The sequence below is a fragment of the Mastigoproctus giganteus genome, chromosome 10, assembly GCF_048544385.1.
Source record: "Mastigoproctus giganteus isolate SK-2022 chromosome 10, ASM4854438v1, whole genome shotgun sequence".
NCBI classification, from domain to species: domain Eukaryota; kingdom Metazoa; phylum Arthropoda; class Arachnida; order Uropygi; family Thelyphonidae; genus Mastigoproctus; species Mastigoproctus giganteus.
In genome coordinates this window covers 24,003,686-24,029,876 of record NC_143584.1, presented here as the reverse complement: position 1 = coordinate 24,029,876, position 26,191 = coordinate 24,003,686, and the positions used below count along the sequence as shown (strand labels likewise).

General features: G+C 34.9%; 1 protein-coding gene across 2 annotated transcripts in view; it reads right to left on the bottom strand.

The window, feature by feature from the left end:
- Art7 (arginine methyltransferase 7) overlaps positions 1–26,191 on the bottom strand; it is a 99,154-nt gene that overhangs the window by 31,228 nt on the left and 41,735 nt on the right. For both annotated transcript variants that reach the window (XM_090383852.1, XM_090383851.1), the window contains exons 6-8: positions 22,868–23,100; positions 10,728–10,911; positions 7,333–7,454 (exon numbers count right to left, since the gene is read on the bottom strand). In XM_090383852.1, coding sequence (XP_090239978.1) covers positions 7,333–7,454; positions 10,728–10,911; positions 22,868–23,100 — 539 coding nt within the window. The remainder of the gene's footprint in view (positions 1–7,332; positions 7,455–10,727; positions 10,912–22,867; positions 23,101–26,191) is intronic.

The following is a 26,191-nucleotide window of genomic DNA, read 5'->3' as shown; positions in this document are numbered from 1 at the left end:
ACTCTGTGGTACTACGCTGACAGTGGTAGAGAATGAAAAGGACCTGGGGGTAATTGTGCAGGCAGATATGAAGTTCTCTGAGCAGTGCAGACGAGCTGCAAGAGTAGCTCATGGTGTCTTGTCAATGATATACAGGAATTTTTCTAGCAGGGACAGGGATGTGATTATTCCCTTGTATAAGGCATTGGTCAGGCCACACCTTGAGTACTGTATACAGGTCTGGAGGCCTCATTTCAAGAAGGATGTAGAGCTGCTGGAACGAGTACAGAGAAGGGCAACAAGATTAGTGAATGGAACAAAGGGTTGCTCTTACGAAGAAAGGCTTAAGTTTTGCAAATTACAGAGCCTGGAGACTAGGCATCGCCGAGGTGATCTGATAGAGGTGTACAAGGCTTTGAATGGCTTGAGCATGCTCAATGCCGATGGAATTCTTCCTCTTGCTCAGAATAATCACCTGAGAGGGCATAAATTCAAATTGAGGAAGGACGGATGTCGGATAGATGTGCGGAAATTCGCCTTTAGCCAGCGGGCAGTTGGTTTGTGGAATAGACTTCCATCGCTTGTTGTTGAAGTTGATAGCCTAAACAAATTTAAGGCTCAGCTGGACAGGTATTTCGAACGAATTGAGGGGTGAAATGGGAGTAGTGGTTGTTTTTTTTTTTTTTTTTTTTTTTTCTTTTTTTTTGGCTGATGCTGAATAAGCTTGCTTTCTTGCATCATATGCCTCTATTAATGCTAAAGGATTGTACAGTGAAAATGCAGTCCAAAAAAGGTTTTGTTCTCATTCCTTCTCTGCAGGAATAAGAATAAATGACCGAATGAATATAACAATAAGAACCAAATATCATGACCAGTATTTTCTTCCTGTTTTACTGACAAAAATGAGAACACCCAGACAGGTTTGGGATTATTTGGAAAGTGAAAATACTTTTGCTAAAAGTTAAGGAAATTACTTTAAACTCAATTCTGTTAGATTTAAAATTTTTTTTGATAGTATGTATATGTTGTCTTGTGCACAGTAGTCCTTTTTCATAAACTCAAGATTATCTGAATGATTTAGTGATGCATATAGTATGTCAACATACATAAAGACAAAAAAAAAAAAAAACCTTAATTTTCTCAATCTTAATTTCATTAGCTATAATTTTTTGGATTAACTTTGGATTAATTTGGATAGTTATTAAATTCAATTCAAATCATTCAGAAACCATAAAATATTAGTAGTGACATTACAGATTAATAAAAATTATTTAGTTGTAAAGAGAATAGGAATATAAAAATAAAATGCCATTTGAACATAAAAGTGTGATAAATCACAGGGTGCTAAAATCAGATCATACCATGATGCACTACAAGTAATTCTTGAATGGGCCAGTACCCAACAATTTTGTGTATTTATTTATTTAAAAAAAATTTTTTTTTTGCTGATGCTTCCTTGTATCACTTTGTCACTATTAATACTATACTCAGTGGTCAAATTAGAAAACTTTTTCAAATGATGTCAACAGACAATTAAACATATGATATATGCAAATGAAAGTTGTCACATGGTATGATCACAAATACTATACTTTCCTGGGGCTTCTTTGTTGATCTGGTCATCACAGGAAAGACTGGAGAGCCTTCCAATTTTAAGAAAGGTGTTACTGTTGGAGCATGTTCAACAGGAGCCACAAATGACATAATAAAGGAAACTACTGGTACTGATACACTGAAAGCAACCATTTCAAAAGTACATATTGAGTGGAGGATGAACAGAAGTATGCCAAAAAGTCAATACTCCAAGAACAAGATTGCAGGAATTTAAAGTGAATTGTTTGTCAGAATAGAAGGTCCAGTGTGCAGTGAATGACTGAAAAATTTAACTTGAGCAAAGATAGATCCATTTCCAAATAAATCACATGGCAGGAGTTGAAGAGCCTGGGATTTTTAGTTGTGCCTATGAATGCCACTTCTCTAAAAAATTGAAAAATTCGACTGGACTAATGCTGCTAATGCTGAGACTGGATTGTGGAATAGTGGAAAAAGATTGTAGTCTGATGAGTCTCAATTTACAATTTTGGCACCAATGGCAGAATGAAAGCATGGCATGAACCTCAGTGAAGCCCTGCATCCAAACTGTCTTGTGTCCATCACTGAAGTGGCTGGAAGCAGTATCATGGCATGGGATTTGTTCTATTCGTATGGACTGGGTCTGCTCATACTAGAAGTTTGTGTTACCACAATTAATATCATCTTTCTGTCATACTGGACCAACTTCACCCTGCAGTGAAATTTTTTTTACCCAAATTGCAATGAATTCTTTCAAGATAACACAACTATCTACCATGTAAAAGTTGTAGCTGACTGGTTCAAGGAATATTTCCAAGATTTCCAACATCTACCCTGGCTGCCTAATTCTCTAGATCTGAATCCAATTGAGAATGTCTGAGAAGGAAGGGGCAGTCTGGCTTTGCAGTTCCCTACAAACCACAATACAATAGCTGACAAATATCCTGATGAAGAATGGCCAAATCTTTTAGCCAGTGAGTTGTTGATTACTGGAACAAGTTTCCTTCTCAAATAGTTGAAGCTGACAGTTTGAAGCAAAGGTTAACTAGACAGTTACTTACAAGAGGAGGGAATCACTAATTTGTATCTACTTTTTTCTTTTCTTTTATTTTCTTTGGCCAGTAGAGCAAAGGTCTGTGGCTTTGTTGCACTATATGGCTAATACTAATCTGGTGCTAGTCCCCTTAAGGCAAAAAAAGGTGAAATCCATGTCACAATGTATACAGGCTCGTAATTTGGACAAAAGATGCCCTACCACATACTGAATAAAGGCTTCTAATTTTTTGCCAGTGTAATGACAGGTTTACATCATGATGCAAGCAATAATTCCCTGAAGTCCACTTTTCTGGCTGTTTTCTGTGAACAGCACTATACACCTTTCATAGAAACATTTTGTAGTATTCCTGGTTTACTGTTTTACTAGATGGGACAAATTCATAACGAAAAATGTTCTAAGAGTCAAAAAACATGATAAGCATGACCTTCATATCGAGATTGTCTTTTTTCCCTCCCTCTACTGAGCTTCCATTGAGAGAAGAGTGAGCCTTTGTTTCCAGGTCACAGTATACACCTACCATTCATCACTGGTAATGATGGAAGACAAAAGTATGGTTCAACATCAACACACCAACAAAGATCCTGCCATGCAAGAACTTGAATCCCTCTGTAATCATCAGTGAGAATGCAAGGCACAAACTTGGCTTGTCACATTCTGAAATTCTGTGTTAAAATTGACTGATACATCTCAAATAAATACCAAATTCACTAGTAACTGTATACAATGATAAACACTGATCATTTCTGATTGGATTAAGAACATAAGTGACTGAATTATTTGTTTATGATGTTGAAGGGTAGTCAAAGTGAAAATTATCTTTGAAAGATGAGCAGCCTTTAAACTCTGTAAACCACCAAAAGGTCTGAAATCGATTTTTTTTTTTGTATTTCATGCATTTTTGATGTACTTTTCCTTAATTTGAAAATAATTTGATGTAAATTTGCTGTTAGTGAAAAGCATTTATTTAAAATGCTAAGAAAAAGATAAAATAAAGACATAAAACATATTGAACGTGACTAATTCAGAGTGACTGTAGACAAATGGGCAATTCAAGTGTTACTGTATCTAGATGGGTCACTGAAATTGTGATGTCACAACCTGCTACAATGCTGCAATTTGAGAGAACAAAGTCAGCCCCCCAAACTTTTTGATCACACCTTATTTAAAAAGGACACCAAAATGGTATGCTGAATAAAACATCAAAAGACAACATCAAAAGTTCAGCAACAATTCATAAAATGAAAAAAAAGGAATGGTTAGCAGTCACTAAAATTTTAGTATGGTTGCTAACTATTTTGTAACTACACAAGTGAAAGCACTGATATTATGCTTAATCAAAATACAAACAGATGGATGGGTATATATAATAATCATTTGATTAATTAATTAATTTTTTTTTAAAGCATAATTCTGAAAGTACTGGATGCCCCCCATACATTTGTGCACTATGAATTATTAACCCTTTGGACAATGAATTTTCTCTCATCTGTGCAACCAGAACACCCAGTGAGATTTATTCCTAAATTTTACCTACCTTTGTCTGTATGCTATAATTTAACTCAATTTTAGAATTTTAAAAAGAACATATTTTTTTAAATAAAAAATGTTTAATATATATAAAACTACATAACCTCAATTAAAAATATTTACACAGTAATATAAGATGATACTGCACTGTAAAAAACAGACTTCTCCATACTAACAAAAATAAAAGATTATATTATTGTCCTCAGATCAATTCTGAAACAATTCCTCATAATCCTTCTGACTAGTTTCTTTTTAAGCAATTTCATTTGAAAGAACTTTATGATATTTATATATATATATATATACAGTGGATTCCGGTTATTTGGGCCACTGGTTATTCAGGGCAGCTGTTTATTTGGGACAAATCTTAAAAAACAGAACCCAATTGAGAAAATAGCCAGGGTTTACTTCGCTTAATTGGGACAAAATGCTGTTTAATCGGGGCAGGAGACCGCAGCACTGGAGATTACCCTACGATTGTCTCTGACCGTACCACGTAGTTCGGTCGGATTTCTGGAGGTCACAACCATAAACCAATTAGCAGTCACCTGTTTATTGGGCTTTTCTGTTAGTGCAATCTATCATAAACGCAATAGTAAACTCGATCTTATTGAATTTGTGATAATACCGACAGCTGGAATTCTGTGGGTTGTTATGGTAAAATGTGTTTACACTTCCATGGAATCTTCAATCATATAAAAAAATTAATTTTCAGATCTTCTCTTCATTCCTATTTTTAAAGCTTTGTAACTCGTTACTCCGTTCTCACTTGCGCATATTGTGTTACTTGCAATTTGTGTGTGCCGTGTTTTTTGTTATTGATTGCTTATCTTTTTACTGTTTTAAATTTTAACCCCCACCCACAAATGTCAGTGAACAGAAATGTCAACTAGTTTAGTTAGTATGTACATATTACAGTACGTATTAATTATTCCGATTATCGCGTATATTCTTCCGAATTTCACGTATCATTTAATTTTTTAATTGGTAAGGTAATAAAGGGTAAATTTGTGCTTAATATCTCTTTACTTTTATAGCCTGTGGATAATATTCCTCCTATTTTCGCTAATTAGGATAGCTGTTTAATAGAATTAAAATTCAATTCACAAACGTGATCACAATGACCGGCGCTTACTACACATCGTATAATGAACGGTACTTTACTATGGTGAGTTCGTCGTAACGTGATTTGATTGTACAGTGAACTGATTGTAAAGGGGGGGGGGGGTACATTGTATTTTTAACTATTTACGTGAAACTTCGGATAATTGGGGCAGCTGCTTAATTGGGCCAAAATGCACAAGTCCCGATGTGTCCCAAATAACCGGAATAGACTGTATATATATATATTTTTTTTTATTATTTTTTATTTTGGATAAATGAGGTAGAAGTCATTTATTCATGGAAAATTAATAATATCTATCAGAAGCAAAGATATAAATATCTGTCAGAACAAACATGCTCCACAACACTTGAAACAGCATAGAACTACTAACAATGCAAGAATATGCTAGAAGCATTTTTTATTTTTTATAATGTTTATGGCAAACAGCATTTTGAATATTATGATTACATTGTTTATCAGTATGAACTGTAAACTTTGTGAGGAATACAATTCAAGAAATGTGGGAAGGAAGAAAATTACTTTCATTTGTATTAACTTAAACAAGACTATCTGTTTAATTATTATTTTTTTTTTCTTTGTAAGAAGGAAGGTATGCATAGCTGAAGCAAAATATTATACCTTACAAGTTTGTTACATGACACTCATTATACTGGGCAATTCAAAATTTATGCAACCAAAATTTAAGTAATTAAAATTTATCAATTATTTTACTATCAGATTATATAATCAGGTAAAATAACTATAATGATAAGTAATTATAAAAAATTAAAATAAATGTTGAAAATGCTCACCTTCTTGAATACAGGCACACACTTCCCACCATATTTGATAGTACATGTCAATGTTCACAATTTCTTCTGTATATTTTCATTCAGTTCCTCCAATGTGGGGATTATTTTTATAGGCTTTGGCTTTCAGCAAGTCCAAAAAAAATAATAATCCAGCAACATAAAATCTGGGAATCTTGGGGATACAAATTTTCAGAAATAAGACAACCACCAAAATGCATCTCAGCATTTCTGTCTTGCTAAACCAACAATAAAACTAGTGTATTAAATCCCAGTATAATACATTTATGTTAACTGTGTCTTGAAGAAAAGTCCAATCACTTGAAAAAGTGAAACTGCATACCACATTCCAATTTTTTTGAGGATGTATGAGTGGTTAACAAAAAAACACAAGAATTTTCATTACTATATACTCTACTGTTCTGACTATTGACATAACCACTCAAGTAGAACCAACCATTCATCACTGAAGAAAACACAGTCCAAATTGCTAATTCTATTCAAATGTGCCAGTGGCAATAATGTATCTTTTTTCTTTATCAAGTTTTCTAAGTTCATGCATTCCATGAATTAGATGGAGATGAAAGCCTAACTTTTTAAGAGACCTGTGCACACTTGAATAAAACAAACTCATTTGAAATGAAAGTGTTCTCAGTGATTTTTTTAGGCTACAGCAATAGATGTTGATTAATATCTGCAGGTTTCCTTTGTTTAGCAACGATGATCATCCAGTTAATTTTTTTGCCATGAACATTATCTGTTTCATGAAAGTGGGTTATTAATAGTGAAACTTAATTTATTTTCTACTGGTGAATCAGGATATTTTTTTCAGAATTCAGCCTTGAACATCCAAGTTCATATACAATTTTGAACAAGAGTATTGTTTGACTAGAATCATGCTTAGACAGGGAAGAATGGATATATATACCATGATTTCATTATGAATCATTATGGACAAATTTGTGTAAATGTAGCTTACCAACCACTGTTCTGCATGCGGAGGTATATGGTGTTGCAAATAATGTGGTTTCATAAAAATTTCACATGGTTACCAAAACGAGAGAAATTTAGCTCTTTCATTTGGGGCTGCACAAACTCTGAATCACCTGGTATACCACCATCTAGGGAAATAGACATAGTGACCCTTACATCGAAAGGAAATGTCCATCAATATGATAAACAGCTAAATCTGACACCATTTTAGCTGCAACAATGGTGACTAATAACTGCACCCACCTACATAATATCAATAATTTTAAAACACTACAAACTCAAATACATACCTTGTCACTGCAAACCAGAGGCTATATTCATCATGGAAAGAATGCAATTTAAAGGTGTCTCCTTTAGTAACTTCCAATGTTCTAGGTGGGTAGTAGACTGCTTGCATCCAATGATCCCTCCACTATGAAAATTCATCAAATTCATATGATATAATAAAAATATTCATTATACAATAAACTGTATTCAGACAAATTCCTATATAAAATATGACACTGGCATAACTGATACAAGGGGCATCTGAAAAGTTTGTGGCCTGAGTAGGAAGGGTTTATTTGAGGAATCTGGTAACATGTTTTTTTTTTTTTTCAACATAGTTCCCTTTGGAGTCAATACACTTTTGCTACTGATGCTGCAATGCATCAATTTCAGCTGAAGGGAGAGTTTTCTCTTGGACCTCCAGAAATGCATATACTGCAACAATGACATCACTGTCAGTGGGAAAATGGATGCCAGCCAGGTATTTTTTCAAATTAGGAAATAAGTGAAAGTTCCGATGGTGCTAGATCTGGTAAATATAGAAGATTGTCTAGAATTTAAAAGGTGTACTCATGTAGTGCAGCTACAGCAATGACACTTTTGGCAGGTATGTTCTCCTGGTGGAACAAGACTCCTTTGCTGAGTTTTCCCATGGCACTTGTCATTGATGTTCATGCAATGTCTCACAAGGTCTGCATAATATGTGCCTGTCTGCCCTTTCTGAAGGTAATCCAGTAGTAATTACTCCATCAGCATCCCAAAAAAAATTAATGCTATCACCTTTCCAGCAGAAGGAATCAACTTGGCTTTCTTTGGAGGGGGAAAAAGAGTTGTGTTTCCACTGTTTGGACTGCACCTTTGTCTCTGACTGAAAGTGATTGAACCATGTCTCATCCATGGTCACAAACCTTGCAAGGAAATATGCTGGATCTGCTTGAAAATGATGCAAATGTTCACTTTACTTGACAACTCTTGTGCATTTTTGATTTGCTGTCAATAACTTTGGGACCCATCATGTTAACACCTTTTTTCATAGCAAGAGCCTCTGTTAATTAGATAAGATGCCCAAGATGGTGGAAATGTACCAAACTGTCACCCAACACCAGATCACACACACTATCAACAACTTCTGGAGTGATGGAGGTTGCAGGTCTTCCACAGTGTGGGTAATCCTCTTTTGTTTAAATTCTGCTGCCCACTTCTGAACCATAGAATAGGAAGGAGCATCCTCCCACAATGTTGTAACCATATCATCATGCTTTTTGGCATAATCCCTTTTTCCTAAATATTTGGTGACTGATTTTGTCCATCTTTCCTTATCCACACAACTTTCTTGACTTCAGGACCTGTAATTAAAAAAAAAAAAAAAAGAAGACATTATTGAGACTGCATGATATTAGGTGGGTTACTGTTTGAAATGTTATAATGTTATTAAGTTCAGAAATTTTTAATGCTGTACCACTACTCTCATACTCAGGCCACAAACTTTTCATACCCCCTGTCATATCAGTGTGAATGAAAGAGGAAACTGACTGAGTCATTTACAAAAACCTGGATAATTCACTTATTTAGTTATGCAGCAAATTACAGAAATACATGGACAAGTTTGTCATCAGTTAGTTGAAAATGATTTTTTTAAAAATGTATCTATTTTTAAAAATAATTCATAAAATAACTGATATTTAACTTCTAAAATGTTTAAATAAAGTTTAAAACTCTGCTTTTCTCCTTCTTTTAATCCTGAAAGGAAAAGGTGTAAATGTGGTTAATGCAAGACTACACATATGCAAAATAACACCTGATTTTCATGAAAAAAATATATTGGTTTTATTACCATGGCCTATGCAAAAACAATAGGCATTATTTTATTGCTGCAACATTTGGATTATTCCATGCAAGGTTGGAAAAATATCCTCAAGAAGCATTAAAACAACTAATTAAAGCATTACTGTTCAAAAAAGCATTAACACAAAAAAAAAAAAAAAAAAAAAAAGACAGAAAAAAAATATGTCAAAAAAAAAACTTTTTTTTTTGGGCATGCAAAGAATTTTTCTGTTACAAATACTATAAAAACAATATCAGAGATGCCAATATGTAAAGTATATATTGCAATAGTTAAACAAATACAGCAGTGAAAATCAATAGCTCTTCAGCTAAACATTTGGACATTTCTACGATCAAATGTCCTCTAGCTCAGAAAAATCACCTGAGAGGGCATAAATTCAAATTGAGGAAAGACAGATGTAGGATAGACGTGCGGAAATTTGCCTTTAGCCAGCGGGTGGTTGGTTTGTGGAACAGACTCCCATCCCTTGTGGTGGAGGTTGATAGCCTAAATAAGTTTAAGGCTCAGCTGGACAGGTATTTTGAACGAACAGAGGGGTGAAGTGGAAGTGGGTTTTTTTTTTTTTTTTTTTTTTTTTTTTTGGCTGATGCTGCATAAGCTTGCTTTCTTGCATCAAATGCCTCTACTAATGCTAATGCTAATGCTAATATCAGTAACAAAGAGTTTAACTGAAGAGCTATTGATTTTCATTGTCCACTTAGGTATTTGAATTCATGAATATACCCTTGCACTATTTAAAAATAGTGCAAGGGTATTCACTCCATGTTATTTTTATAAATAACACTTGGAAATTCCAGAAAGAGATTAATCAGCCCATTTTATACAAAAAACAATAAGCCTCAAGTTTCCAATAATAAACACTGAGTATATCACAAATGCATTTTAGGCCATTTAAAAATAAAAGAATCACACCTTAATACTTTATCAACTTTCAAGAATAATATTAGAGAACTACTGATTTAATAAGCACATTCATTATCATTCATTAAACATCTCAACATATATACCCTTCATTCTTATTTTTTCTATTCTTTACCATGTCAAAAATCACACATATATAATTACAATGCTGCAATGTGCACATACTGTTCTAAGTGCTCCAATTTGCTGAGTGACAGAAATCAAAAAAGTACAATAAAAATATCCATATTTCAAGGAATGTTTCAAACTATTACAAAGGTAGTTATTACTGATTAAACTAGATACTAATTTATAACTCTATAAATCAAAATAATGGACTTAATTAATTTTAAATAACAACCAAAGTAATATTATTATAACAAAAATGTTTTGTTAAAAATATTTAAATAGACTTTCAAAATTCAGTAGATGGCTAAGTAATTTTAAACAGAATGATAAGAAAATGTGTTCAAGAATGATAAATATCAACACAGAATGAAGGCATTTTCTTTACAATATATGGTGTATCGTTAGAATTATATCACCTTCAACAGTATTCATGTTATATGGCATAAAATACATAAACATCAATAAATAATTTATAAATCTATAATTTTACAAAATAAAAATCTTTCAAACATTAATATAAAAACTTAACATTCTCATTACTACCTGCATGTTCTGAGGGTCAGGATGTATCCAAGATGGAGCACAACTTAAAATTATTTCTCCTTCAGAATCCATTTTGAGGTCCCACCACATAAAAATGGCTTGACATTGTCCACTGTTCTGTGCTAACACCTCAGTAACATTTACTTCTTCCATTTCAAGAGGTTCATTACCAGCGAATTCAAAGCTAACAGATAAAGTATCCAATTATATGTAGCAAATATGCAAGAAGTTATAAATATTTGTAATATTTTACAAAAATTCTATTCATCAAAATACATATATGGATTTATCGAGGGAAAAAAAAAAAAAAAAAATATATATATATATATATATATACATACACACACAAAATCTCGTTAATACAAAGTTCAGGAGACCGAAATTTTCACGTTTTGTAGTCCTTGAGGTTGTCACAGACATTCTCTCAGATATGCCAGACAAGCTGCACTTGCTACCTGGGAGTCTAAAACGCTGATGGAATTGATATTCGGGTGACACTCAAGTCAATTTCGGCGAAGTCCGGACGGTCTGTGCCAGCCAAATCCTCTGCTTGCACCTTCATGATGGTGGGACTGTTAGTAATCCTGTGTATAACCTCCATGCACAAGTACATGGTGGGTGACCACCAAGGTGTGAACCAACGTAAGCAGGGGTCGAGGTGTGGCGCCCACACCACATGGAGGAATGCCGTCCCTCTATGTCACCAAGCAGTACTAGGTGGTAGATGACTCTCATCAACCGGCACAATACCACCACTTTGCTTATTGGAGGTTTGAAGTGGTGGAACCCATGTTTAGTCTCTAGAGCTAAGTTCCGGTCAACCCTTCCCTATCTCTTCCATCATGCAGTATGATTGATGACTTTTAAGGTTATGATGAATATCGTGGTGAGATCCAATATTCCTTACATTTCGAGGGTACAGCTTTAAAACGGTGTTCGCAGGCTGGCCGCTAGTTAGTACCAGACCGAACCTATTGATAACTCTCTAGGAGGCTTCCGGATCAACTAGTGTATAATCTTGCTACCTCTACTCTGCCAGATAGTGACTGGAGGGAGTCCGAGTAGTGTGTATGTGGGGAGCATTTTCGAGGCCATGTTATGTCAAGGATCTGGGTATATTCTTACCAAATGTATGCCATATCCAAAAATTTCATTACTTCATACAGCATGTCCCACCCACTTTTTCTTACCATTGAATACACCATGAATTGTCAAATTAATAGAGCAAGCTTATCTGCGAAAAGATCTAAACCTCCCAAGCACTTCCTAATTCATTTCACAAATATATGTGATCTCAATTCTAATCTTAACGATGTCCATTTCCACTTGCAGTCTGCCAAACCCCATGTACTTTTCTGACAGAATCTCAGTTATCAGTTGATTCAACTACTGCTCATCTCAGATGCCCAAATTATTCACTGTATGATTCCTTTCGCCTCAAAGGTGGTACTTGTGCATATGTCCGTTCTGATATTTCCTGTCAGAGACTTGGCAATTTGGAATCTCCTCTCTTTGATCTTCTTTGGCTTAAAATCTCTCTACCTCATTGTATAAAATTCATCTGTTGTCTCTACCGTTCTCCCAACTCCACTAATCACTTGGAGCTCTTTGACTTCCTCTCTTTGCAACTTGACTTTCTCCAGTCCAACTTTCCTAACAGTGAGGTAATTTTCCTTGGTGATTTTAAATGTTCACAACTCCAGCTGGCTTACGTTTTCTAGTCACACCGACCCAGCTGGTCGAGATGCTGAGGTTTTTGCAATTACTAATGACCTTGCACAGATTGTTCATTTACCTACAAGAATACCGGACAATCCTAATCATACAGCCAACACGATTGATCTTTTTCTCACAAACAACCCTTCTAAGTACACGGTCGAAGTGAGAGGTCCTTTAGGCACTTCAGATCACAACTTGGTGATTGTTTCTTCTCCAATGGAGCCCTTATCTCATGGCTATTCCCAAACTTGTGTTGTTTGGCATTACAAGAATGCAAAATGGGATGACCTGTGAGATTTCTTTTCTTCTTTTCCTTGGTCGGATTACTGTTTCAAAACTTCTGATGCAACGTTTGCTCCGATCATGCCAGTGAAATTATTCTTGCAGGAATGGAATCCTTTATCCCACACTCCACTTTAAAATCTCGTCCTTTATCTAAACCCTGGTTTTCCAATAAATGTGCTAAGGCTGTTCAAGAGAAGAATGTTGCATATCATAATTGGCTTGTTTCTAATTCTTCAGTTTCATTTTCTGCTGATTTTCATTTTCATTTTGATGCTCGCAACAACTGTAAAGCAGTTATTAATCAGTCCAAACTAGAGTTTGAACAGGCTAAGAGTAGAAAACTTGCTTCTTGCCCTAATGGTAGCCGAGCATTCCGGTCCCTTGCCAAAGCTATTGGCCGCAACTTTTGCCCATCTCTGCTACCACCTCTGTCCAAACCAGATGGTTCTGTTGTCACCTCAGCCAAGAATAAAGCTGACCTGCTAGCGTCCCATTTTTCTTCCAACTCATGTATTAATGATCTTGGTAAAACACCTCCCACCATTCCCAACACGCTCCATTCAATGCCTCCTGTGGTCTTCCGTCAAAAGGATGTCAGAAGGATTTTGACGAATCTTGATGCTAAGAAAGCTCCAGGTCCTGATGGTATTTCTCCACTTGTTCTCAAAACCTGTGCTCCTGAACTTACTCCTATTCTTTGCCGCCTTTTTTTCACTTTCTTATTCCAAAGGTGTTTTTCCTTCTGCTTGGAAATTTGCTCATATCCAGCCAGTTCCTAAAAAGGGTGACAAATCCCTACCATCCAATTATCCTCCCATTGCAATTACTTCTACTCTTTCTAAAGTAATGGAGAAATCAATTAACCGCCAACTCTTAAACTACCTAGAAACCTTCCATCTGATCAACGATCGCCAGTATGGATTCCGTCAGTGTCGATCCAATAGTGATATATTGACTTATGTTACCCATTTATGGACTAATTCAATGGAAAAGTTCGGTGAAACCCAAGTAGTTGCTCTTAACATCTCAAAGGCTTTCGATCATGTTTGGCATAAAGGCCTTCTAAACAAGCTTCCATCTTATGGTTTGCCAACTGTTTTTAGTAATTGGTTATCCAGTTTTCTCTCGGATCACTCACTGAGGGTCATGGTAGATGGCTCTCTGTCTTCTAACGACTCCACTAATGCCGGTGTCCCCCAAGGTTCAGTTCTTTCCCCCACTCTTTTCCTCTTGTATATTAATGACCTTCTTCCATTGACTTGAAATCCTATCCATAGTTTTGCCGATGATAGCACATTGCATTCCACTTTCCATTTTGAGAAACCTTGCCCTGTTCAATCAGCTTCAATTTCTCGAAAATCTGCTACCAATTCCTTAAATGCCGATCTTTAGGTAATTCTCCAGTGGGGCAAAGACAACTTAGTTGATTTCAACCCTTCTAAAACTCAGTCTTGTCTTATATCTCACAAAAAGGATTCTTCTGCTCCTATGCTTATCTTTAGTGACACTCCGATTTCTAGGCAAAATGATATCTCTTTTGGGGATTAACCTGACTTCTAATCTCTCTTGGCACAAGCATATTACAAATATTGCTTCCTCTGCATTACTTTTCTTCCAAACAGCTGCTCACTCTGTATAAATCGCAAATCCGCCCTGCCATGGAATACTGTTTCCACATCCTCAGGCTTCTTGAGTCCACTCAGAAGAGGGCAGTTAGGTTAATTAATGATTCATCTCTAACAGAGTCTCTCCACTCGCTGTCTCATAGACGTACTGTTTCTGCTGCATGCCTCTTCTACAGATACTTCCATGGGGACTGTTCTTCTGAATTGGCTTCTATAATTCCCGCTCTCTCTTTCAAAACAGTCTGAACACGTGCCGCCACCAGCCAACAACCATTTACTGTCCAACTAAAAAAATAAAAAATAAAAAAATAACAAGGTTTGTAGTCACGAGGTCCACCAAAAGTGTCAAAATTTTACTGGTTTTTTTTTTTTTTTGGCATCTAAGGATATTTTAGATATCTATATATCTAAGAATAATAATAAACAATAATAATATCAAAAATAAATAAATAAATAAATAAACAGATTAATTTAGATTAATAAAATAAAATAAAAACAAAAGCCTTGTCTAACAATACAGTAATAGGAATAACATTTTTTAAAGATTTTATTTTATTTCTAAGATAAACTATGAGAAAAGCAATTAACGAAAATGAAAATATTTTCGTTAATACAATTTCATTAATTGTATATATCATAATATATAGTATATATTATGATATATACAATGCTTTAGTATAAAGTAAAAAAGAATTACAATCTTAACATAAAAGGAGACATACAAACCATTAACTTTTTGATAAATTAATCTAATTTAAAGAAAGAATTCGATGTTCTTTGCACAGTTTTTGTCCTATACTCATTTTTAACTACAGCACAGACTATCAAATGCAATAGTTTTTTCTTTATGAACATTACTGCAGGCCAACACAATCATCGATTAGGCTCAATGCATTTTGGGCATCTTTTTTAGATGGCAGTGTATGTTTCTTCACTTTCACTGTCACTGGTAACAAAAACATCATGGTTTTGCTTGGTAATCAACAGCAAGTTGTGTTGCTGTGGTAGAAACTTCATCAGCCACCTTCACAAACTCATATTTGCCAATAAAATCCATATGCTCCTTCAAATTGTCCCAGGCTCTATATGCTGTCAAGAGAGCATATAGACCTTTCCTCTGCAATATCCGTTTTGCTTCATTTCATCCTATCAGCCTCTTGTATAATTTTAAGTTTAATTTCCAGGCTTGATTAGGTCCTTTTATGTTTTTTGCCATAACACTGCTAGATGAGATTTAATATGAACAAACTTTAAATTAATTTAAAGACAAGTTCCAAAAAAAGCCGTCAGCTCAGACAAAATTGCACCAAAATAGATTAAACTGTAGCAAAACTCTTTGAACTGGCATAACAATTGCAACTGACCTTTTCCCGTGGAGAACAAGGGAGTAAACAACTTAGAAAAACTATTTTCACTTTTTTGTTAATTTAATAAATATAAAGGATGCAGGAATATTTGCTGATGCTATCGAGGCATTGTTAGGTGGGGCGCAAAACTGCTAGAATGGGAGGATTCACAGACTAAAAGATTAACGGTAGCAGCAGGCAGAGGCGAAAGTGATTCTTGCACTACTTCTATTGTAATGAACAGCAGCCTAAAGAGCAAGTTGATGGGGACTTCAAGAGCTGCTGGGAGTTATCATGGAACAAGTAAATACATGGACTGTGTTAGAGTAACTAAGAGTAAGAACAAGTGCATGCATACTTGCATGTACACTAATGCTAGAAGTATGGTAAATAAAATTGATGAATTTGAAGTACTGATCAAGACATCAAAGGTAGATATTGTTGGGATATCAGAGACATGGTGTCACACAGGTATAAGCAGTGCAGAATTGGAATTTTGGGAGTACAGTGTGTACAGAAAGTACAGACAGGGTAGGAAGGAAGGAGGGGTTATGCTGTCAGTTAAGAAACACAAAATCTAAGGAAATGCATCCAGTTGACATGGGTGAACGGTGCAATGTTGAGTCTGTTTGGTGTGACAAACACCGGGAAAGGGAAAACGGGAGGAGTATGCTATAGGCCTGATAAGTACAATGTACAGAGAAATAGAATGGGCCAGTAAATCAGAATGTCTTGTAATGAGGGATTGTAACTTTCCAGATGTTAAATGGAACTTGTGGATTGGTCACTCGCAAGCCATCAAGACTTTTGTGGATTTATTGGAGGATTTTTTTCTACAGCAACATGTATGAGGGGCAACCAGAGGGAGTAATACCCTTGATCTGATTATCAACAGTGATTATTCCTGCATTAAGAATTTGCAGATAAAGGAACCACTAGGTGACAGTGATCACAGCGTACTGATGTGGGATTAACTTAAAGATGTAACTACCATCAAGGATAAAGGGAATGGTTTTTGTTTTCGTAAAGATGACTACAGTGGTCTCAGACAGTTTTTAAATTCTATACAGTGGGATCAACTGATGATGTTACCAACGGTGAATTCTAAATGGGAAGCCTTCAGGTACTTAATCTTGGATGCTAGTAGGCTTTTCATACCAACTAAGAAATACTGTTCAAGGTTCAGGGCTAAATGGTGGTCAGATGAATTAATGAGGCTCGTGGCAGAGAAGAAAAATGCATGCCTATGGCAGATATAAGCTAGTCTGTAATCAAGTCACAAAGGAGGTCAGGCAGGCAAAGGCAGATTACGAGAAATATTTGCAAAGGATGCAAAGAAAAACAGCAAAGAGTTCTTTACTTAAGTAAACTCTAGAAGGAAGGGGATGAATTAGATTGGTCCACTTTACAATCTAAAAACGGTTGCAGGCCATCTCTGCCAAGTGTCCATTTTCTTTGTAAAATTTTGGAAAAAATTAAAAAGAAAATGGATTAAAACTAATAAAAATTAATTTGAGATTTTTTTGAATTCTGCTTGAACAGTTCCAATATTTCATCTTTTCTTAATGGAATGCAATACTTATTGTATGTAATGTTTTAAATTATTCAAATTTTTGAAAACATGCAGCTTATTTTACACCTTTTATTTTAAAAAAAAAATTAATTTGGATGAAAATGATAAAAAATGCATTACATACTATAAAATAGAAACACCAGTTATTCAATTTTTTTCATTTTCTAATTTAAAACATTTAAGTGTGTGAAATTTCAAACTGTGCAAGCAGATATATTTCTGCTTATTATGTATATAAATATTATTTTAAAAAAATTAGGTATATTTATCACTATTAGTTCCATTTCCAGGCTTACTTCAAAATTTATTTCAAATTTGGCACCCTCAAAAGTACATGAAGTCAGCAACATGTATGTTGCTTCACACTGAGTGGCAACTATTTTCAGAGAATACTGGATTATTGTCTTCATGCTGAGAAAACATTGATAAATATTTCAACTAGGATACAATGGTAGATATCTGTTGACCTAGTGGGAAAGGAAAAACAAGTAACCGGAAAACAAACAGCATCAGTACTTGTCAAATACCATGCAATTCTTCATGCAAATTTCAAATAGTTGTAGAAATGGTGGCAAGGCACCTGATAGGTACTCTCACTCAATTTCTATAAGAAAATTGTAAGAAAATCACTCCAGAATCTATTGCAGTAAAAGTTTAGCTATATTTAGGGAGGTAAAAAAAATTTCAGAATTTTAATGATTGATTAAATGTTAATGTGGGGATATTATTTTTGAGGGGCACCTGTGAAGTTCGCTGCCACTAATGGGTTTGAATTTCTGAAGATTGTAAATTTCAAAAAATACATGTGAATTGAAGTTCTTTGAAAACCAGAAGAGTAAAAGAGATGAATAAAGAAGAAGAAAATTAAGTGTTATACACTGCTTTATTCTTAATATTTGGTAATCTGCAAGGAGAGCAGATTATTCCATTTAAGAAAAAAAAAAAAAAAAAAAAACACACTCACACACACACAATTAAACTTCTATTTAGCACCACCAACTTGTTCGCCAGACACGCACTAAATTGGGGGCGGTGCTAAATTAAGGTACTTCAAACAATAAGAACTACATATAGTTAATTATTTTGGCATTAAGAAATTGAAGAATTATAATATTTTCTCTAGAGGAAAAAGGGAATATTGAAATATATTTGTGCATATGAACGATATACAGAAATATAACCTAGACAGAAATATCTGGGTAATCCCTAAACAGGATTAGCAAAGTAAAGGTTAATAATAATTATGAGAAATAAAATTTGCTTCATTTACAATAATTATCTAGTATATTGAAAACATGTGATTTATATATTACAAGATTTTACAATGTAAATAAAAATATATTAAAACAAATTTTTTTCAAAGTACTTATCCAGTTTTGTCTGAATTTTTGTTTTGTCATCAATTTTACTTATAGAAATGTTCAGAGCTACAATGTGTTTCATTAGGTCTTTCTGTCGTCCGAGTTCTCAAGGAATCAATGAATTTTTCGAAGACAAACTTAGACTCCTTAGCTGTCACTTTTTCACAAACTTCCAACTCAACTTCTTCATTATCACTTTCAAATGAAGAGTTATTTCTTTGTATTTAATTCCACAATTTCCTCAGTTGTCATTTTTCCAAAGGCAGGTTCTTGGTTGACTGCAAGAAATCTTTCAGCAAACAGATGAACTCACAATTGGAAGACATAGGGGTATGTGTGTGCACATACCTCTCTGTTAGTGAGAAAAAATGTGAGTGTGTACACATACATTACTTTCAGTATTTATTGGCTAGTGTGCAAGACACTTGCATGACCAGTTTCTCTGCACAATTATTCATTCAGAGTCAGATAACTAAGAGGATTAAAATTCAAATAAGAACTCCTAAAATATTAACTGACACAGAACATTGGAACTACTTTTAAACTAAATGATAGTGATCCCACTTTTGATTCAATGGTGATCCCATTTTATCATTCATTCATTTCCTAAATAATTCCCTAAAGGAAGTGTACATCATTGCCTACAGAGATAATTCCCACTTCGTTAAATAACTAGTTTTTATTTAATGAGGTACGGTAACTTATTCTTATACATGGCATTTACTTGCCTAATGAGTTATAAATCTATTTCTTGAATCCTTTTAGGAGTATATACTTATATCTATGTTAGATCAAGCCTGTTGGCCTCAAGATGTCCGATTTGGCATTTCAAAAGACCAAAGTAGCAGAAATTCTGTGGAATTCAGATCCAGAAGTTGATGAAACCAAATTAAAATAAGAAATTTATATTTAAAAGCATTCATGTAAAGTTTTAAATGTTTACAAAACTCCAAAATTTCATGAAGAAATTCACTCCACAGAGTCACCCCCTATCAAAAACTGATTATAGGATAAAAATAATTTTATTTTTTTAGCATCCATATAGTGCTGCTGATAAGTAAAAAAAATAAATAAATAAAATATTAGTGAGAGATGTTCAAAAATGGCCATGCCAAGTTCTTAAAGACATTGAGGAGGAATAAGAAATACAGTAGACACCCAATTATCCTGGGTGAACTGGATATAAATTTGCCTGGGTAAGCCAGACTCCGGATAATCTGCAAATTGAAAGAAAAACCTGTAAATGTGACAAACACATACCTTTATTTTGTAATGAAATAAAAAATTTCATTATATTGATTTTATAAATACTACATATGATTATTTGTCTAACTTTTACATGCAACTACTTGGGAGTTCAAACCAAATTCATTTATACTTCTGTAAATAATAAAATAGCAAATGCTTAAGAAAGCGGTACTCACCTTGAATAAATCTGCATGGTTTAATTAAAAAGGGTTGGTTAATATTTAGGATGAATAGTTGAGTTAAAAAGATTAAGGGATGGACGAAAAAAATAGTGTTATTTCGGAAATAAGAATAAGTGCAAGGAAGCAGGTGTGTACACATCTAATCCTTGGTTGTCATTAAAGTAGGGAAAAATAGTTGAAATTAAATAAATAATGTAGTGGGCCAATAGTCATTACGGGGACTTTCGTTGGATTACAACGTCTTCAGTTGGCAATTGAGTGGGTAGAGAACGCGTGCGATATTTAAGAAATATATACTCTCATGATGCACTTTTTGACATGCGGTAACCTCAACCGTGAGAGGTTCCAAATCGGTGAAAGGTTGAAGAGAAGTTTAGTGTTTAAGACTTTGAGATTGGAATGGTGTCGATACCACTCAATGGCTAGTGCTTCATATTGAAGAATCCTATAGCTGGATTTGAGTTTAATAATAGAAATGGCAGAATCGATGAGAGGGGTGTGGTTATGGGTTTGAGTGCGAGTTGTGAGTTCTGTAACGGTTTGGTTAGTCGTAAGACTGTAGTGGTGGTAGTATGAGTATTAGAGGTTTTGAATGAGCCATATTTTGTAGTAGTGCTTCCAATGTAGCAGGCGTCGCAGTTTGGCTGGCAATTGATAAGGTATATATTATTAAGATCGCTGATATGATATTTATGTGTGTCTTTGTAAGAGCTGAAGAAAGATCCGAGTTTATTGTAAGTGGAAAAGACGAGAGATATCAGTATTGTTCAATATATACGCCGGAACTGTCCTACTAGTTCACTGTGATAGGAGAGGACTATGCGGATGTTTGTATTATTGTTATGTGTAATCGGGTTATTAATTTTATTTTTGGCAATGGCAATTGTTTGTAAGATAAGTTAATGGGGGTAACACCTCTGGCTATGAATTTATCAATGAGATATTGGATTTCATTGTATTGGTCATTTTGTGAAGAGCTAAATTTTAGAGCGTTGTAGATTTGGTTGTATAAGACGGCTTTTTTAATGTTAAGGGGGTGATGTGAAGCGAAATGTAAGTATTTGCCAGTATGTGTATTTTTCCTGAAAATTTTTGTAACTTAGTTTTGTGCCTGTTATGTAGATGGTGAGGTTGAGAAAATTGATCTGGTTGTTTAGTCCAATTTCAAGGGTAAATTTAAGCCTGTCATGTACAGAATTAAGTTTTGAAAAGAGATTGTCGATGCTAGTTCTATTGCCTATTACAAGGATGTCATCAGTCATAACATAACAATAATACAAACATCCGCATAGTCCTCTCCTATCACAGTGAACTAGTAGGACAGTTCCGGCGTATATTCAATGATACTGATACCTCCTCTTGACTTTTCCGCTTACAATAAACTTTGATCTTTCTTCAGCTCTTACAGAGACACACATAAATATCCTATCAGCGATCTTAATAATATAATATACCTTATCAATTGCCAGCCAAACTGCGACACCTGCTACATTGGAAGCACTACTACAAAATATGGCTCATCCAAAACCTCTAATACCCGTGCATACTACCACCACTACAGTCTTAAGACTAACCAAACTGTAACAGAACTCACAACTCATGCTCAAACCCATAACCACACCCCTCTCACCGATTCTGCCATTTCTATTATTAAACTCAAACCCATCTATAGGATTCTTCAATATGAAGCACTAGCCATTGAGTGGTATCGACACCATTCCAGTCTCAAAGTCTTAAACACTAAACTTCCCTTCAACCTTTCACCGATTTGGAACCTCTCGCGGTTGAGGTTACCGCATGTCAAAAAGTGCATCACGAGAGTATAAATAATTTCTTAAATATCGCACGCATTCTCTACCCACTCAATTGCCAACTGAAGACGTTGTAATCCAACGAAAGTCCCCGTAATGACTACTGGCCCACTACATTATTTAATTTCAACTATTTTTCCTTACTTTAATAACAACCAAGGATTAGATGTGTACACACTTGCTTCCTTGCACTTATTCTTATTTCCGAAATAACATATTTTTTTCGTCCCTCCCTTAGTCTTTTTAACTCAACTATTCATCCTAAATATTAACCAACCCTTTTTAATTAAACCATGCAGATTTATTCAAAGTGAGTACTGCTTTCTTAAGCATTTGCTATTTTATTATTAGTCCATCTACACGGTATTTTAAGATATCTAAAGCCTTGCATTACTTCTGTAAATGAATACAAAAGTTTTTGATAGGTTTAATTTTGCCCATGTGTAAGCTACATTGTTTTGAAGTATAAAACTTATTACTTTTGAGCATTCACATTTTGCTTATTTTTCTGTATATCAAAGTTGAAAGAACATGAAGTGAGTAAATTTTCAGGTCTGTTGTAGACACAAAATAAATATGTAATGCTTACAAGATGTGGTCTCTTAACACATCATTACATTAAGATGCAGTTCCAAATTGGTTGTTGGTTTTTAGGCATATCATGAATTGGACCATATTGTACCACTAGGTATTATGTCTGTGGAAGTGTGTTTGTGGGCTGAAAAGCCTGGAATAACTAAAGGGGGAATGCTGCTCCCTCCTATATGAAATCAGCTTAACTAGAAACCTGATTCAAGAGGCATTAACAAACCCAAACTTCTCTAAACTATTCCAGAAATGGCCTTAATAACATGATCAAGTATTCATATCAATATCAAACAATGATTAAAATTATTACAATATTTTTTTTTCTACTGAGAAGCAGATAAGAACATTAATAATATTAATTTTATTGCAATTCACCATCTCATAAGAAACTTTTTTTTTTACCTAAAGACTGCAACTGGCTTAGTGATTGGAATAAAATCTTTTGTTGACAACTGAGTCATTTGAATATCATGAACAGCTGCTGCACCGGGGCACTGATAAACATCAACAGATGGCTCTATTGTAACTCCCTTGTCCACATCCAATGACTGTAATCTGTTCCACTGCAATACAAGCTCTGATTGAACAACTTGAGCATACACTGTGGCTGAAGATGGTACAACAGTACTACCTGGCTTTATTAAGGAGGAAATGAAAGCACATGCCACCATTAGAAAATATTTTAATGAAAATACATCCAAGCAGCATTAATTCTAAATAATATTAATACCAAATATTAAATTAAATATACAGGATTAGTCAAAATGCTGTCAACAACTTTGATAGTACCTTACATTCCTTCAATATGGACCCCACGTTTTTTTTTTTTTTGTAGTTGTTGGCGCATCGACTTCTGTGGCCATAATGCACCTCCCAAGGTTTTTGCAGTACTTTGATCCAAGCCTGAGGCGGGATTCAAACCCGTGACCTTTGGGTTGCCAGGCAGGCACTTTACCTACCCGGCTAGCCCGGTCGGCGGACCCCACGTGTGACTTTCAACATGTCAATGCAGTAATCAAATTCATGCCACACTTTCTCCAGCATATTATTGTCGATCTGAGAGGTAGCTGCAGTGATACATCTTCACAACTCTTGCAAAGTGACAGGTAAGGGGAGTGCACACACAACAAATCTTTCACAAACTCCACAGATAAAAATCTAGGGGAATGAGGCCTGGTGGCCAACGAAGTAAAGGTTTGCCATCAGAGTAAGCATGACCAATCCAACAATAAGGATAACTGTAATTCAAAGACTTGTGCACTTCCCTATGGAAATGTGGTGGAGCCTCATCCTGCGGCAAAATGAAATTGTTTTCCATTTTGTGTCAACTGCAACAGCAACCACTCGATCAGCATGTCAAGGTAGGAAATGCCATTCACAATTTCTCCAGCAAAAACGAAGTACCCATAAATCTTTTTTTTATGGTCATTGCACCAAAAATGTTTACTTTTATACTGTCCCATTCATATTCCAGTTTCATGTAGAATCTCATTCCCTCAGATACAAATGTTGTTTCAATTCACCTTACCACTGAAATGGAACGTGGCTTCATTAGTAAACACTAATCTGTCCATGACATTTTCAACAGTATCACTCAGTTCTTGGATGTTACAACAAAATTCATACCTAGAAACTTTGTCGTGTGATTTTAGGGTTTGTAACAAATGAATTTTATAAGGACACATGGAGAGTCACCTTCTGAGAATATGCTAGACACTTTTCCATGGAATCCCAAGCTTTCTACTGCCCTTGTTAGTTGATTTGGGGTGGGGGGACTACTGAGATAAGCCTGCCACACGCATTCTAGTCACATCTGTGCTGGAATGAACTGTGCTTTTGCTCTGACATCATCCATGCTCCATGAACTGCCTATACCACTTAACAACAAAATCTGAAGTTGGAGGATTTCTGTGAAATTTAGTTTGGAATGATCCCTGCACTGAAACACTTGATTCTGTTTCATGATAACAGAGAACACAAAATGATTTCTACACAGATGATGCCATTTTGAATGCAGTGCTATCTGGTGCAGACATCACAGATGTCTGTGCCATCTCTGTTGTGGCAAACAACTTTAATATTTGCACTTTCATTTGATAGCATTTTTGTCACTGAAACGTTTGTATTATATTTAATATAAACTGTCAAAGTTGTCAATAACATTTTGACTAACTCTGTGTGTGTGTGTTAACCAATATGGTACAGGGGATCCTCGTTATCTGAGGATAATTGGTTCCAGAAAATTCCACTTAAAACGGGGACCAAATTTTCATAATGTGTAAAAATGGATTGAAGGAACTGAAAAATGAAACAATTATTTTATTAGATATTTTTTATTATAATATGTTGAACAATGTAAGGTTAAGTAAAGTTTATTGAAGTTTCACTATTTTTCAGTTTTACAAATAAAAAATGAATCCAGAGTTTGTTTTTTTCATATTTTTTCGGAAAAAATTCAGTTGTCTTTAACTTCACGTTTAACTTTTGCTGCACGATCATGAAGAGGGTCATTCTCACAAAAATATTCAAGTGCTTGGTCAATTTTCTCAAAGGCTTCCTTTAATTTTCAAATCCTCAACTGTGGGGAGTCAGATAATGAATACTCTGATACCAAGAACCCCCGTATAAGGAATCCCCAAGCTTCTGCTTCACCAGCCAAAACAGAATATATAATAAACTACTTACACGGTTTCCCCTCCTTAAATAGGTACCAATCTAGGTGATTTTTGAATTTCCTCAAGTTGTCAGTCTCAACCACCTATGGAGGCAATTGATTGTAGTAATTGACAACTTGTGAGCTAAAAGAAAACTTCCTATAATTCAATCCAAACTTCTCCACCTGTAATTTGAATTTATGGCCCCTAGTTCTGGAATCATTAATAACAGTAAAAATTTTGCCCTCATTCATTTTACTTTCTCCTCTCAGAGGTTTATAGACCTCAATTAGGTCTCCTTTAAGGTCCTAGTTACCAAGATCTGTAGCCTAATATATTCAAAGTCTTTCCTCATATGGGAACCCTTTTCAGGTCCAGCAAGTGTGGTGCCCATCTCTGTACTCTTTTAAGAAGCTCGATGTCTTTTTAGGTGTGATCTCCATACTTGGACACTATTCCAAGTGTGGCTTTACACAGTGGAATTATGACCTCCCTACATCTACAAGCAAATGTTTGATAATTATGAACACAACACCATAGGTCCTCCTGCTTATCTGAATGGAGAACTTAATTTTGGCCAATACTGTAAACCCCCAAATCCCTTTCTTTGTCTATTTTTAATCCTGCCACCAAGAGTATAAGTTATTTTGGGATTGCCAATCTCCTTGCGTAAGATATTTCATTCTGCTGCATTCAAACATAGCTACCACTTCTCTGACCAAACCTGGAGCCTATCTAAGTTGTCCTAAAGTGCTGTTCATTTAACTCCCCTGATCATGACAGTTCCGAATTTTCACATCATGCTCTGTTTGTATCATAAATTTTCTTAAATAACATGGAGGGTGAATACATTAGAATACTTCTAATTTCTGATTTTCTTAAATGACATTAGTAAATGTCATTTAAGAAAATCAGAAACAACAGTTGTCCAAATGGTGATGATAGTACTAATCCTTGGAGAACCCTCAGCCCAGCCTAAAAAGTTACCATTAATCACAACTCTTGCAACGAACCTGCAATCCATTTCTGTTATCTCAACATATTCCAGGTTTTACAGTAACCTCTCACATGG